This window comes from Rattus norvegicus, chromosome X, assembly GCF_036323735.1.
Source record: "Rattus norvegicus strain BN/NHsdMcwi chromosome X, GRCr8, whole genome shotgun sequence".
In the NCBI taxonomy this organism is placed as follows: Eukaryota; Metazoa; Chordata; class Mammalia; order Rodentia; family Muridae; genus Rattus; species Rattus norvegicus.
In genome coordinates, this window is record NC_086039.1 from 156043602 (window position 1) to 156057610 (window position 14009).

The 14009-nt window shown below is 48.5% G+C and overlaps 1 protein-coding gene and 1 pseudogene across 2 annotated transcripts; one reads left to right on the top strand and one right to left on the bottom strand.

Annotated features, from left to right (window-relative positions):
- Window positions 1-1821: 1821 nt before the first annotated feature.
- Dnajc8-ps1 (DnaJ heat shock protein family (Hsp40) member C8, pseudogene 1) lies at window positions 1822-3476 on the top strand (annotated as a pseudogene).
- Window positions 3477-7861: 4385 nt separating this feature from the next.
- LOC134484031 (PWWP domain-containing DNA repair factor 4-like) lies at window positions 7862-13983 on the bottom strand. 2 transcript variants are annotated; one of them, XM_063280406.1, is made up of 3 exons: window positions 13889-13983; window positions 13507-13611; window positions 7862-10382 (listed from the first exon to the last, which is right to left on the bottom strand). In XM_063280406.1, the coding sequence occupies exon 3, from the start codon at window positions 10195-10197 to the stop codon at window positions 8035-8037; it is 2163 nt and encodes a 720-aa protein (XP_063136476.1). In that variant the 5' UTR covers window positions 10198-10382; window positions 13507-13611; window positions 13889-13983; the 3' UTR covers window positions 7862-8034. The 2 variants fall into 2 exon arrangements, with proteins under 2 accessions (XP_063136476.1, XP_063136477.1); XM_063280407.1 differs by having other exon boundaries at window positions 13729-13969.
- Between the last annotated feature and the right edge of the window lie 26 nt (window positions 13984-14009).

Here is a 14009-nt window from a genome sequence, read left to right on the forward strand (position 1 = left end):
GTGCTGGGAATCAAACTAGAATTTTCTGCAAGAGCAACATGATGTACTTTTAACCACCAAGCCATCTCTCCAGACTTCCAGTTTTTTTTTTTTTGAGGTATTATAAGCTGTGTTTTGTCACTTTATTATGGTTTCATAGCTGTGAAGATACACCATGACAAAGACAATTCTTATAAAGGACAATATTTAATTGGGACTGGCTTACAGGTTCAAAGGTTCAGTCCATTATCATAAAGATGGAAACATGGCAGCATCCAGACAGGCATGGAACTGAGAGTTCTACATCTTGATCTGCAGTCATCAAAGAGGAGACTGTCACACTGAACATACTTTGAGCATATATGAGACTTCAAAACTCCCACAGTGACACACTTCTCCAACAAGGCCACACCTCCTAAGAGCATCACTTGGCATGGGACAAGCATTCAAACACACGAGTCTATGGGGGTCAAACCTATTCAAACCACCATAGTCACTTAAAGGTCTTTAAAGCTTAATCTTATTTACTGAAAGAAATTAAGGACCTTAAGTTTCACCCATAATTGCTTTCTCAATTAATTGCCCCATTTCTGTGATTTTATTATTCTGATTTGTGTTGTTCCTTCATGTCTTTGTTTATTCTCCCTTGGTACTTATGATTGAACCTAGAGTCTTGCACATGCTAAGCAACTACTCTACCACTGGGCTACATCTCTAGCCATTTCTTACTCACATATATTGTATGTTGAGCAAATTCTCCCCTTTCTTACCTATCCATTTAGTTTCCCTAGACAATTTTTACTTCTACTTTCTCTAGAAATTCTCTCTGTCTCTCTGTTTCTGTCTCTGCCTGTCTCAGTTTGTCTCTGTCTCTCTCTCTCTCTCTGTCTCTGTCTCTCTCTGTCTCTCTCTGTCTCTCTCTGTCTCTCTCTCTCTCTCTCTCTGTGTGTGTGTGTGTGTGTGTGTGTGTGTGTGTGTGTGTTTATTCTTTCCTTTTTTCTTCTCCCAAAGAACATAGACTAGCCAGGTTGTAGGATCTCAGTAGCCCAGTCTCTTGAAAGCTAAGAATAACATATATCATTCGGTTTGTTGTATATCTTTTCCCTTTTCTGTCTACTTTCAGCCAAGTCTGTCTCACTGCTCCTTCCCATGTTTCTACCATTCCTTGTGCTATATACATACACTTTCTTCCTCAATCTTTCCCAGCTCACTAATCATAAAGTATTATTTAGGGTCTGTTTTCATGGTGGTTGTTTTTCATTTTGGCTCAACACAAAGTAACTAAAAGATGACCCATCTGCTTAGTGGAGTGTATCCATCAATAATGCTGTAAAGGACCTTGTTTCTCCACATCTACTCATAGTCCCAGTCAGGGGCATAATACTTGTAGTCAAATGGTTCTTCAGGCTTAAACCATACAGTGATTTTTTTTTTCTTAGCACTTTTCACTGAATTGCTGACAACTTAAATGTAGAAATTTCCTTGAATGGTGCCTGTTTTAGAATCAGCAGAATTGGTCTTTCTCAACATTACTTGGCTAGGTTTTACCACACTGAACTCCTCTCTGGCCTCCACAAACCCTATTCATATACTTCACTAGCCTGGGGAAGAAAGAATGGTCTTTCAGGTCAGTGTAGTGTGGCTGCTTCAGGTCCGTGTCAGAAGCCCTAAGGGACTTCATGACTATCATGTGGGATCCCTTATGCTTCAAACCCTTGTTGATCTTGTCCACTAGTCTGTGTTATATGCCTTTGGCTTGATGGCAATGAATGTGGGATCCTCCTGATTGAGCCTCCAGAGTACCTGAGATTATGTGTGTTTGATAAGCACACAGAACTTGGATTATTTTCTTAGTGACTTTAGCCTAGTTTAAAATGAGGGAGTCTAGGAAGGTGTTTTTCTGCTTTTATTCCTTTCCCTTTTTAGCACTTTGCATAAGATTTGCCTTTGATCGTCTTCTGTTACTTCTCTGGGGAGTCCGCATTCCATGTTCATACCATGGGAAACAAGATCTCCCAGGATCTGTTAGCTATATTTGAGCTAACTGATCGGGAAATAGTAAGGCTTCCCCTCTCCTCAATTCTATGCATTGACATGCCTCAGCAAGTCAGATCTATAAAACCTTTCCAGTGTGTCAAGTGGTAGAATTTTGGAGACATTCCTGAGGTTCACTTAAGGAATGTGAAAACTTACATGCTGGTAGCCTTTTAAACTAAACAACAGACAGCCAAGTCAGTGAATATCCTGTTCCCTTCATAACCTAAAGGCTTGCTCTAGTTACCACCTCTAAAGGAGCAGCTCTTGTCTTAAACTTTGCTTCTTAATGTCTACAATAAGTCCCTAGTGAGGTTGACACCTAAAAGCGTAGGCACCAATTTGGAGGCCACTATGATCAATGTAAGGGGCAAGATATGAAAGGACGGATAATTGAAGATTCAACCCAGAAGTACCTTGGATCATGAAAACAGAGAATGAATAAATGATTATTGGGGAGTAAGTGTCTAGAGGAGAGAGAGCTTCAGTCTGGGGAAAGGAAACCATTCTATAGTTGAGAAATGATATTCTTTGCACCATATAGTGAATGCCCCAGGTGCTGATGAACTGTACACTTAACTCGCTGAGAGAGTACGACTTGGGGAAAATGGCAGCTTCGGGAGAGAGTGGTGCTTCTGGCGGAAGAGGCAGCACTGAAGAGGCATTTATGATCTGCTACAGTGAGATGAAACAAATACAGAATAGAGATTCAGTTCTAACATCCAAAAATCAGATTGAAAAATTGACTCGTCCTGGTTCCTATTACTTTAATCTGAACCCATTTGAGGTTCATCAGATAGATCCAGAAGTGACAGATGAAAAAATAAAAAAGAGGTTTCGCCAGTTGTTTATCTTGGTTCATCCTGACAAAAACCAAGATGATTCCAACACAGCACAGAAGACTTTTGAAGCTGTGGACACAGCTTACAGTTGCTACAGGATCAGGAATAAAAGAAGAGGGCCCTGGATGTAATTCAGGCAGGAAAAGATTATGTGGAACACACTGTTAAAGAACAGGGGGAGGAGGGACAACTAAAGGAGGAAAGAAAGCCTACAAGTGTAGAGGAAGATGATCCCGAGCTGTTCAAACAGGCAGTCTACAAACACACCATGAAGCTGTTTGCTGAGCTGCAGATTGAAAGGAAAGGGGGAGGAGCCAAAGAAATGCATGAGAGGAAGTGCCAGAGAGAAGAGGCGATTTCAAGGCCAGGAAAAAGCCAAGCAAGAAAGAGAATGGCAGAAAAACGTTGAGGAAAGTCAGGAGGGTTGAGTGGAGAGTTGACAAAATTTCCAGGCAAATAAATACAAATGGGAAGAATGAGAAGAAGAATCAGACCTTCCTGCTGCCACTGAAAGTCAAGATGGAGAAACAGGACCATGGTGGAGCCTCCCTGGCCAGAGCCTCCCCACTGCCTCCACTTGCTTCAAGGACTCATTCTTTTCCCATCTCAACCCCAAAATAGAGTAGCAACTGCCTTTTAGTCCATTTTGTTTTCAATACAATTCAATATCAATTTGAGTATTTCTTTGTCCATTGAGAGGAGGTGCTTGGTCTAACCTTTTCCAGTCCTTATCCATGGAACACCAAAACTGGAAGGAGCTACTGACTCATGCTGTGCCTTCTTTCCCACAGTCTGTAGCCTAATGTTTTATATCTGAATTGTGGTGGCTTTAAGGTCATGTATAGTTTGTGGAAATCTTCCAATTAAATGTATCGCTTACAGTGGTATTGTCCTGACTCTACATCAGCCTGGGCCACCTTGTGAAACCATCCTTGAGGCCCTCGCTCCAATAGGAGTGGCATTGTGGACTCACACAGCAGTCACTCCCAGCTACTTAAACCTGTTCACTTTCCAAAAGAGCTTGACATCTTCCAGCCAGTCCCATTGTGTCCTCACTTGTCTGCATTCATTACTGGTGATATTCTTTTATGTATAACAAATTTTTATACACTCCCCCAAAAACAAAGTACAACTTTGTTTACATATATACTTCATTACAATAAAGACCTTTTGGACCTGGAGAGAAGGCACTGCACTTAAGTAGCACTGGCTCCTATTTCAGGAGACCTCCAGCAACTACCTGGCAGCCCAGCTCACAATCATCTGCAACTCCAGTTCCAGGGCATCGGACACTACTTCCTGTCTGTCCCCTACCCTTTATTCCTAATTGCCTCTAACATGGAACCCTCGTGCCCAGTGACTCTAAATCTACACACGCAGCCTACATGTCTCCTCCTTTTGTTCCCCAGGCCACTTTCTGCTTAAAACTCTTGTGGGTAGAAGGACAGCACCTCATACTTTCTCTTGTTTCACATTCTCATGCTCACAGCTTTTCCTCTTCCCTCACAATGGCTCTAAAATCCCTAATGCCCAGAGTGGGGCCTCACCCTTGGTCTAACAGAAAAGTCCTTGGCACAGCATGTCTCAGAAATAAGAAATGTGATCGAATGGTAGCAGACAGTCCAGGTCAGAGGAAGACAATGTTTTACCTCCCTAATTGTTGAACAATGAAATAATTCCAGATGGCCCCTGGACAGACTGTCAGGATTCCATCATCCTTGTCCTCTTCCTCTGGGTAATCCAGAGTCTCTGAAGGAATTTCTGTGTCAGGCTAGAGAGGAAGAAACTGAGTGACTCTAGCCCTAAAAGCATGTACAATGAAAAAGACCTGCACTAATTGTCTAGTCCCAGCAGGGGACGTGTCACTGTCACCTGTCTTATACTCCTCAAAGGCACCAGAGTTTAAAATGAGAAGAAAGACTCAACAGTGCAGTGAGTAAATGTAAGCCAGACTCCAGGGGGTAATTGAGAGGAAAGGAGGCAGAAACCCTGGCCAGGCAGAATTTCTACCAGGCTCGAGGTCACAACTGAGCTACTCCTACAACCAGATCCACAGTAGAAATGTTCCACAGAATAGCATGAAGCTGTGCAGCACAATGAAGCTGCCACTAAGCCAAGTGTGACTTTAAGGCAATGGACACCTGGCAAGTCCGTGTTGAAATGTGCTATTCAGACCACATACTTATCAACTTCAAAAAGTTAGTGCCAAAACTCAAACAAAAAAGAATTATTAATAACCTTTTGTATTGATCGCATGTTAAAGCAATACACTTGGGTTTGATGGGTAAAATAACTCACAGGTTTTTTTTTTTTTTTTTGGTTCTTTTTTTCGGAGCTGGGGACCGAACCCAGGGCCTTGCGCTTCCTAGGCAAGCGCTCTACCACTGAGCTAAATCCCCAACCCCAGTAACTCACAGCTTAAATTCGTTTCACCAGTTAGTTTTGACTTGACAGAAAATCTACTAGATTTCAAATGCTCATGTGTGGCCCACATTATGTTCCTATTAGCCAGCACGCACCCTACACCGTCACCTAAAGCCCATGGTCTCACACTACCACCGAGATCACCAACAGGAATAAGCAAAATCAGACACTTTTCACTTTTTTAAAACCCAAAGTCCTCTGAATACCCAGGACCAGTACCCCTACTATTGGTCTTTCCTTTTACAAGGATAACAAAGGAAATAATTCCGTCCAGGTCAACCCCAGCATGCAAGTTGATTAGTTTTGCATATTCTCCTTAGGTTTCCCTACCTTCCCATCTGGGAGTCGCCTTCCCACCAAACTCTTGTCTTGGTTCAGTAATGCTCCTGCACAGAGCTCTTTAGGATCCAAGGATTGGGAAATGGGCTTGGGATAGATAGATAGATACATAGATACATATATAGATATAGATATAGATATAGATATAGATAGATATAGATATAGATATAGATATAGATATAGATATAGATATAGATATAGATATAGATATAGATATAGATATAGATATAGGTATATGTATATGTATATGTATATATCTTAGCGGGCAAAATGCTTGCCCGGAGACTATGAGGACATGAATTCGAATCCTCAGAATTCCCAGAAAGCCAGATGTGGCTTAGAAGAATCCCAGTTTCCCCCCTGGCAAGATGGGAGAAAATCTTTAGAAATAAGGAGGGTCCGTAGGAACAAAAAGGAATATATTTTCTCCAGGGTAGACAGTAACCTTCGCAGACAGACAGACAGACAGACAGACACAGATACACACACACACACACACACACACACACACACACACACACACACGGATTGGGGTTAGGGTCATAAGGTCATGAGGCACAGTCTACAGTCCTGGGGAATGCAGGCCGTGAGTGTTCAGGGCCATAATGGTCTCCTTTACTAACATTCTTCTCCACACCTAGGTCTGGAGTCTGGCTGTCACTGTGACAAACCAGTTAAATAGCCCAGCCGTGTTTGTAGCAAATGCAGGTACACACAATTTTGTGGAAAAATGAAAAGCCACAGTTAAAGACCAGTACACAGATAGTGAGTGACTTCAATACCAGTTCCACCAATACAGAGGTCATCGTGGTTAAAAAATAAACAGAGCAACACTGAAAATGAATTTACTGGGGAGGGGAATGGAGTCCCATGTCCCCAAGGAAATTCAAGGATACAGAACAAAAGAAGAGGAAACAGAACCTTCTGGGAGGTATGTCATGGCTACTTCTCATCAGTACACCCCAGGTGTCAGTAACTCCAAGGAACGAGAGTCCACCTCCCTTTTCTACAAACAGTGGAAGTCTCTGATCTCAGAAATGTGAGAAAAGCAGAGACACCAATGTCTGCTGTACGGCTGCAGACAGTCAGCCCACAAGGTCCGCAAAACTTTCTCCTAAAGAGGATGAAGTCTCTGGCGTGTGGAGGATGGCTGAGAATGTAAAGTGCTTCCTGCATGGGATAAAAACCCGAGTTCATTACCCAGTTACTCATACAAAAGGGGAAAACGGTGTACGGACAGGCATGTTTAATGTCAGCACTGGGGTAACAGAGACAGGAGGATCAAAAGAGCTGAATGGCAACCCATTCTAGAACAATCAGTGAGAAAGAGGTTCAGTCAGAGATCCTGTCTCAAAAAATAGAATACCTAAAGAAGACACTGGAACTTGACCTATGACTCTCACACACTTGTGCATGCACACAAACATAAACACAGAGAGGGTGAGAGAACACAGAGAGATGCAGAGAGACAGGGAGAGAGAGAAAAACAGACATACACACAAGAGCGAAACAGAAACAGAGGGAGAGGGAGAGAGAAAGGACACACACAGGGAGAGAGAGAGAGAGAGAGAGAGAGAGAGAGAGAGAGAGAGAGAGAGAGAGAGAGAGAGAGGGAAGGAGGGGGGAGGGAGGAGGAGGGAGGGACAGAGGGAGGGAGGGAGAGAGAGGGAGAGAGAGGGAGAGAGAGAGGGGAAGAGGGAGGGAGAGGGAGGGAGGGAAGGAGGGAAGGAGGGAGGGAGAGAGAGAGAGAGAGAGAGAGATTGATTTTTTTTAAAACTCAATAGACTGTTTTCTTACATTTTTGTTTCCTTTTGTTCCTTGCATTGCTGTTCCAGGGTCACAACATTTCCAAGTTCTTCTGTGCCTTCAAAGCATAGCCTCAAAACACACATCTGTTCCTCTCCCTCAGTGTGAGTGAGTGAAGGACAAAGTAATGGAGAAAAGAGTGGAACCGAGCCCCATCCATAGCAGCACCCTAGAGAGAGGAGGACAGGTAGTATGGAGGAGGATTGTCAGAGACCCGGGGTCATCAGGAACCTGGTGTGCTGTCTAGGTGCGTGGGGTCCGTGCAGAGAGGCTCCAGCCCGTGCTCTAGCTAGCCAATACTCCACACAGGGCTGGTGACTTTCCAGAGAGGCGCCCCCAAGGGACTTGTGAGCTTTGGGCACAGTCGAACGAGAGCCAAAAGGCTAGGCCTGGCCTGAAGCTTACAGGATTGGCAGAGCCGACTTAGACATAAACACTGCCAAGCATGAACATGGATATTTATTTTGAGGGGGAAAGAAACACTTTGTGAGGAGCTTTGACAGTGGCCATAGCACACCACAGGGTCTCCCAGATGTTCCTGTTTGGAGGTGCTTCCTGTCTCCTGTCTTGGGAGCCTCAGGGGTGAAGGCTGAAAGGAGGAAGCTCCCTTCTAAGGAGTGTGCACAGGAGGGTGCCTGGCAGCCTGAATCCTGGCTGCAGATCTCTTCCTGGCCGCCTTTAAGATGTTCTTGTCAAATAGCTCTTTCTCACGGTAATGCACGGGTGGGCCACGCAGGTACTTCTCCTCTGCCTCCTTGTAGCTGAGCTCATCCAGGTTGGCGATCGAGCAGATGATTGCTTCTGGAAGAAGAACCTCCATCGTAAACCTCACTATGTCTCCTCTTGCCAGCGAGAGCAGGGCCTTGTCTGCTTCCTTGGCTACTTCTTGCAAATGTCTGGCCACGAGATGCAGCTGGTCCTCGTCCTCCAGGTAGGTCTCAATACAGAGGACTTCCCTCTTTGATTTCCAGAGAGCGTCCAGCCACTTGGACGGTTTTCTGCCCTTCACAATGTCCATCAGGTGCTGGTCGGCCCCCTTTCTCTTCACGATGAAGTCCACGAGCTTCTGGTTAGCTCTGTCCCAAGCGGCCTTCATGCGGTCAGGCAGGAATTTCTTGTGGGGCCCCTTCCCACCTGGGGTGGTCTCCTCCTCCCAATCTTCCAGGTCGGCATAGCTCACCTTGGGGAAATCGATGTGCAGGTCACCCTCCTGGATGGCTCTCCTCAGTGGGTAACTGGCTTGGGTGGTGAAGTAGTCAATAAAGGAGCCCAGGAAGGAGCCACAGGCGAGCTCCTCTCTGTAGTGGTCGATCACTGAGAAGCACCAGTTGATGCCATGGGCGTACAGCCTTCTGGCTCTCCTCAAGAGTGATATTTTCTCCCCACAGTCCAGATGCTTCAACTTGCGGAGAGGGACGCGGATACCCCTGCGCTCAAACTGCATGTTGCCCTCGATCAACAGCACCCTTGCCATCTTGTCAATGGTGCTGACACTCTTGACCACCGCTGGCCAGAAGGGAAGGTCCTGAAATTTGAACCAGACCAGCGTTCCCCGCTCGATGGTACTGGGCCCCTGGGCAGAAGCCACGTTGGTGGCTTGAGCATCTTTAGGAACTCCGGCCCTTCTCCTCTTGAACCTGGTGTTAGTCACCTTTGAGTGCACTTGGGGTCCCAGTTTTGGGAGCCCGCACTGTGTGCACAGCACACGGACCTTCCTTTTTCGGCTAGCTATGCGGAGTGACCTCCGCAGCGTTGGGATTGGAGGCATGCAGGCTGCCGATGCCCCCTTTGAGTCAGGCTTTGGGGTTCCCGGGGCAGGATGGTCCTTGTTCTCTGGGAGGGCGGTCTTCCTTTGGGCTCCTATTGCCCGGATCTCTAGGCCAGGACACCGAACTCGTTGTTTGAGAGCTTTGGGTGAGACAGAGATGCGCCTCGGTGGCCCAGAGGCAGCCTGCTGCTGCTGCTGCTGCTGCTGCTGCTGCTGCTGCTGCTGCTGCTGCTGCTGCTGCTGCTGCTGGTGTTGGTGGTGTTGGTGGTGCTGGTGGTTTTTAGCCCGGGTACCCTCCCTGGAGGCCGGGGCACTCAAAGACCTGGGCTTGGATGTTACTGGCTTTCTCTTCCTTGGATCACCACCAGCATTTCCCAAAGGTGCCTCCGAGTTACTTGGCCACACTCTGGTGCCTCTTAACACTCTCCCTTGCATTACAAGGCGAGGGGGCCCTACAGCAGTGTGGGCCTGGGCTTCCCCCCCTTGCACTGCAGGTACACTCTGTGAGTCCATCAACACAGGGCCAGGGCGGCCACGCTTCCCAGGACTCCTCTGGGAGGGGCCTTGGCCTTTCTGGTTGCGCCCTTGGAGGCGCAGGCACAGGCGCTGGCCTAGGCTGGAGCTGGAGCTGGCCTGCTCTTTTGGAATCTTTGGAGCCACTGTGCTGGTTCTTCGGCCGCCTGGTCTTCCTCCTTGAAACAAGCAGGTTCCCTCGCCCAGAACATCTAGTGCCACCTTGAGGGCTCTTCTGTATGCCCTGCTCTGCCCTGGTGAGCCCCGTGGCTCCTTTCTTGACAAGGAGGCAATGCTTATGATTTCAGACTTGGTTAGAGGCCTCACCTCGGTGCTCCTCACTCTCATCTTCTCACCCACAGGCAGGATTTGGACCTCCAGGAAAGGCGTCCCTCTCCTCTTACTATGGGCTGGGGTCCTGGGTCTGGACAACACCCTTGCGGGCCACAGCTGACCCTTCCAGCCACAGAGCACATACTCTGCAGAGTCCATGGCGACTGGACCCTGGGGCTGTGCTGATCAGGACAGGGTGACTCCTTTGGTTGTTCTGGGCACCTTGACTGCCTGCCGGTCCTCTCTGGCTCTGCTCTCCTGCCCTGTGGTGCTGTCCTCCCTCCAGAATCTGGATGAGAAGTTTGAACTGACTCCTCAGTTGCTCAGGATGGTGTGGGCGTGTCCTGTAAGGTGGCAAAGGGAAGCAGAGCTGCATTAGGAAGGAGATCATCACCTATTAGCGGACAAGGAAGCAGCACCTCAGTGAGGCAAGGCTAGAGAAATCAAGGGAGCTCACAAAGTCTGTTCTACAGAAGGGAGGGTGTGGGAGAAGGCATGGAAGGTTCCAGAGCATATGTGGGAGACAGTCACAACGATTTTGATCCTCCATCTGAGGCTGGGGTTGTGAACATCCTCTCAGAAAGGTGGGTGTCTTTACAAGGCTTGCTGCTTTCCTGCCCACCCAGTCAGTGTCCTGGGATTCCCTGGGGGTGAGGGAGCCAGCCTCATTATTTCCTTTCCTAGGGAGGTAGTCCTGCACTGTCAACCCCAGGAAGCCTGTGAACACCTATTGCACTCACCTTCCAGGCCAGTGTGTTACCAGGCTGAAGAGCAATGGGGCTGGGGAAATGCTCGTGGTGATTTGCAAATAAGGATGGCTTCTGTCATAGCTGCTGGTCCCCTTCTGTCTCAGTGCCCCCCACCAAACCCTGTGCCACCAGACTTTTGGTTCAGATCTCTCGTTCCCAACTCCAGCCTGGGCCTCACTGTGGCATCGAGTGTTCACAGGGCACACTTGGGGCGAGCCCCAAAGAGAAAGCGCTTCATTGTGGAGAAATGCTTGCTAATCGGCAGACTCAGCAGTGTCAGGTGGAGAGCAACAGGGTAAGCAGGTACCTCTGTTGGATTTGTGCACCCCCATGCTGCAACCTCAAGTCTGCAGGAGACCCTGCACATCCCTATCTTCCTGTGACGGGCACTGTTGGAACAAGAGATCCCAGACCACAGAACTCTCTTGCACACAAACTCTGCGGCCTGACCTTAATCCACAAAGTCTTAAACACAATGGAAGTTAAAACAGCTACTTGATGGCCTGGATGGTACCTTGCCCACCCCTAAGTACAACGGTGTCCACTCTCATCTGCAGCATGGCTCTTTCTGGACGTGCTCCCCCATACTCTGCCTCTCAACAGAATTCCATCTCCCCGGTCATCTCAGTGGAATCTCATCACGGTTTTTTTCCCTGGCCCGTTTCCACATGTGTGTTTGTATCCTGGAGTGCATGTGTTGTGTGGGCTGTGTGTGTGTGGGGGTGTGTGTGTGTGTGGTGTGGTGGGGGTGTTGGCCACTGTGTTACTGACTACTTCTGCCTTGAGCCAGTACTGTGTTTCCTATCAGCAGTATGCATGTCATACATGCCTGTGTGGAACAAATTCAACATCTGTCTGCTCCTCAAAAGAGGCCCACTGTGCTTGCTGATAGATATGGACTACAACACAGAGGAAGGACCAGGGTGAGCTCACATGCCACCACTGCTCACTGTTTAGGCCAGGATGCAAGTGATCCAGGTTATTACCTGGGTACCAGCAGACACAGTAAGGCTGAGCACTGTGGACTCTGGACTCCTGAAACAGCTTCCTAAGGACGCTGCTCTTCTTGTGCAATCCTGTTACTCCTTGTTCCTTCTGTGAGCATGGGCCAACGGAGCTTATCATGGGACTCCAGACCTTATCTGTAGGAATTTCCAACCATACAGAAATATGGGGGCGGGGAGGACAAATTATATCCTTGTGATCCCCTCAGTCCTTCCCTGTATCCATGAACAGTCCAACCTCTGTATCCATGAACACCTGGTGGTACACTCTCGTTCCCAATTCACTCCACAAATGGGCAGTGTCCCTTCTGTTGCATTCCCTCCCAAGTGTTACCGACTTCAAACCAGAGTTCACGAAGCCTAAAGTGGCTTTCTACATAAAGCAGTCTAGGAATGTCTCAGGGCACACCTTCTGCATGGCGCAATGGTAAACGTGTACTGTGGAGGTACGGAGCTCAACTTAGGGGTCACGGACAGTGACCCTTCTTCCTGGGAGGCTGTGTCATCTCCCAGGGTTGGTTTCCTCTGATCCAGCCCCCCTGGAGTCCTGAGGATACGGAGGCATCCACGAACACCTCAGTTACTTTTAGGCTGCCTTCTGCTGGCCCTTCCTCGCACATTCTTTCCAGCTAGGCAAAACGAACCCCGTCCAACCGTGCCTCTCCACCATCCAGGCACCATGGCTCACAGGGTGCCCTTAGAAACCACGGTCGCCCGAGTCACACCTATAGAGTCCACGCTTTCTACTACCCTGCGAAGGCCTTGGGCGTGCTTCTGCTTCTCCCAAGCCGGGCATTCTCAGCCCCATATACTTCTTCAGTTAGAAAACGTGCCTGGGAATACCAGCCATGTGTTCAAGCCCACAAACCAGGGTGTGCGTCCAGCCTCTGGAACCCAGTCCTAAAGAAATGTGTCTGTGCTCCTATCAGTCCACGCTCTCCCCGGTGAGTATTCCCTCTGTGTATGCCTATCGCTCCTGGGTACATAATCGTCCTTATGTTTCCTGCATCCTGGTTAGACGTTAGCAGTATTGCCGCCTGCCTCTACCTTTCTGGTGAAAAGGGCACACCATCCTCCCCAGGGACACGCAGAGACGTTTGGGAGGTGGAATCCGGAGATCCCCGTCTCAACACACACCTTGGCCCGGGGACCAAAGGCCTTCTATCAAGAACTTGCACACAAACCCTCTTTTCACATTTTCTCCAGTTGGGGAACAATGGCTTCCCTCCCTGTGGTAAGACAGGCAGGCAAGGGGACAGTTTGACGAGAGGGTGGGTGCAAGAAGTGTACTACAACGCATATTGCTCACAGGCTGGGGGCAGAGATACACAGGGTGATCCAGATGTGCTGGCGGGCCAGAGAGCAGCCCCAGCCACACACCGTGTAAAACCCAGCTGAGGCTTCTTCACCCAACCGTGAGGTGAGCACAGTAAAGACTGAGACACAGACTCTAACTAATACCTGCAGAAGGAACAAACTCTGCCCCTTCCTTGGGTGTTGATGCCACACTGATTTTTATCTCCCTCTGGTCTGTCTAAGTGCAACTAGTGGCCAGTTTAGAGGCAGCTAGCTGTCTTTGGGAGGCATTTTTTACTCCCTGTGTCAGGTCTCCAGGCCAAGAAGTCACCACTGGGCTTCAACCATTCTCCAGGGGCACACCAAGGGAACTGCAGGTTTCCCCCACCCGCACCCTGAGTCTGCCCATCCATGTTTACCTCCTCCTTAAATGCCTCCCAGCTTCTCTCTCAGACAACACGGGGCCGGGCCGGGCAGGATCGCAACTATCCAGGGTGAGGTGCTGTCACACAAACAGGGTCATCCTGTCAAGAAGAGCACATGTGACAATCATTGCCAAACAGAGAGGGAGGTGTCCGTTTACATGGCGAACTATGCGCTCAGGGGCTGAAAAGATAAAGCTAGCAGCAAAGAAGTGTCACCTGAGGACAAAGGGACAGGGCTCAGTGAGCAGCCAGTCCTTGGGGCTTCTCTTCAAACAGTAGTGGTGAGAACCTTCCCTGTCCCGGGGAAGAGCACAGACGCTCCCAAGGTACACTCGCAGACTCAGCTCTCACACTCAGGTTGGCTGCAGGCACCTACCTACGCGCTTTGCATGTCTGTCTAGTCACTCCACCCCTCCAGTCTGTGAGTGTCCTTCTCAAACCTATCTGTAACCAGGAAAGAATGGCTTGTCCCCGTTGTCATGGCAACCACAGTGTCA

Excerpts from the sequence above, each read along its gene's own strand:
- LOC134484031 (XM_063280406.1), bottom strand. The coding sequence starts at position 10,197 with ATGGACTCTGCAGAGTATGTGCTCTGTGGCTGGAAGGGTCAGCTGTGG.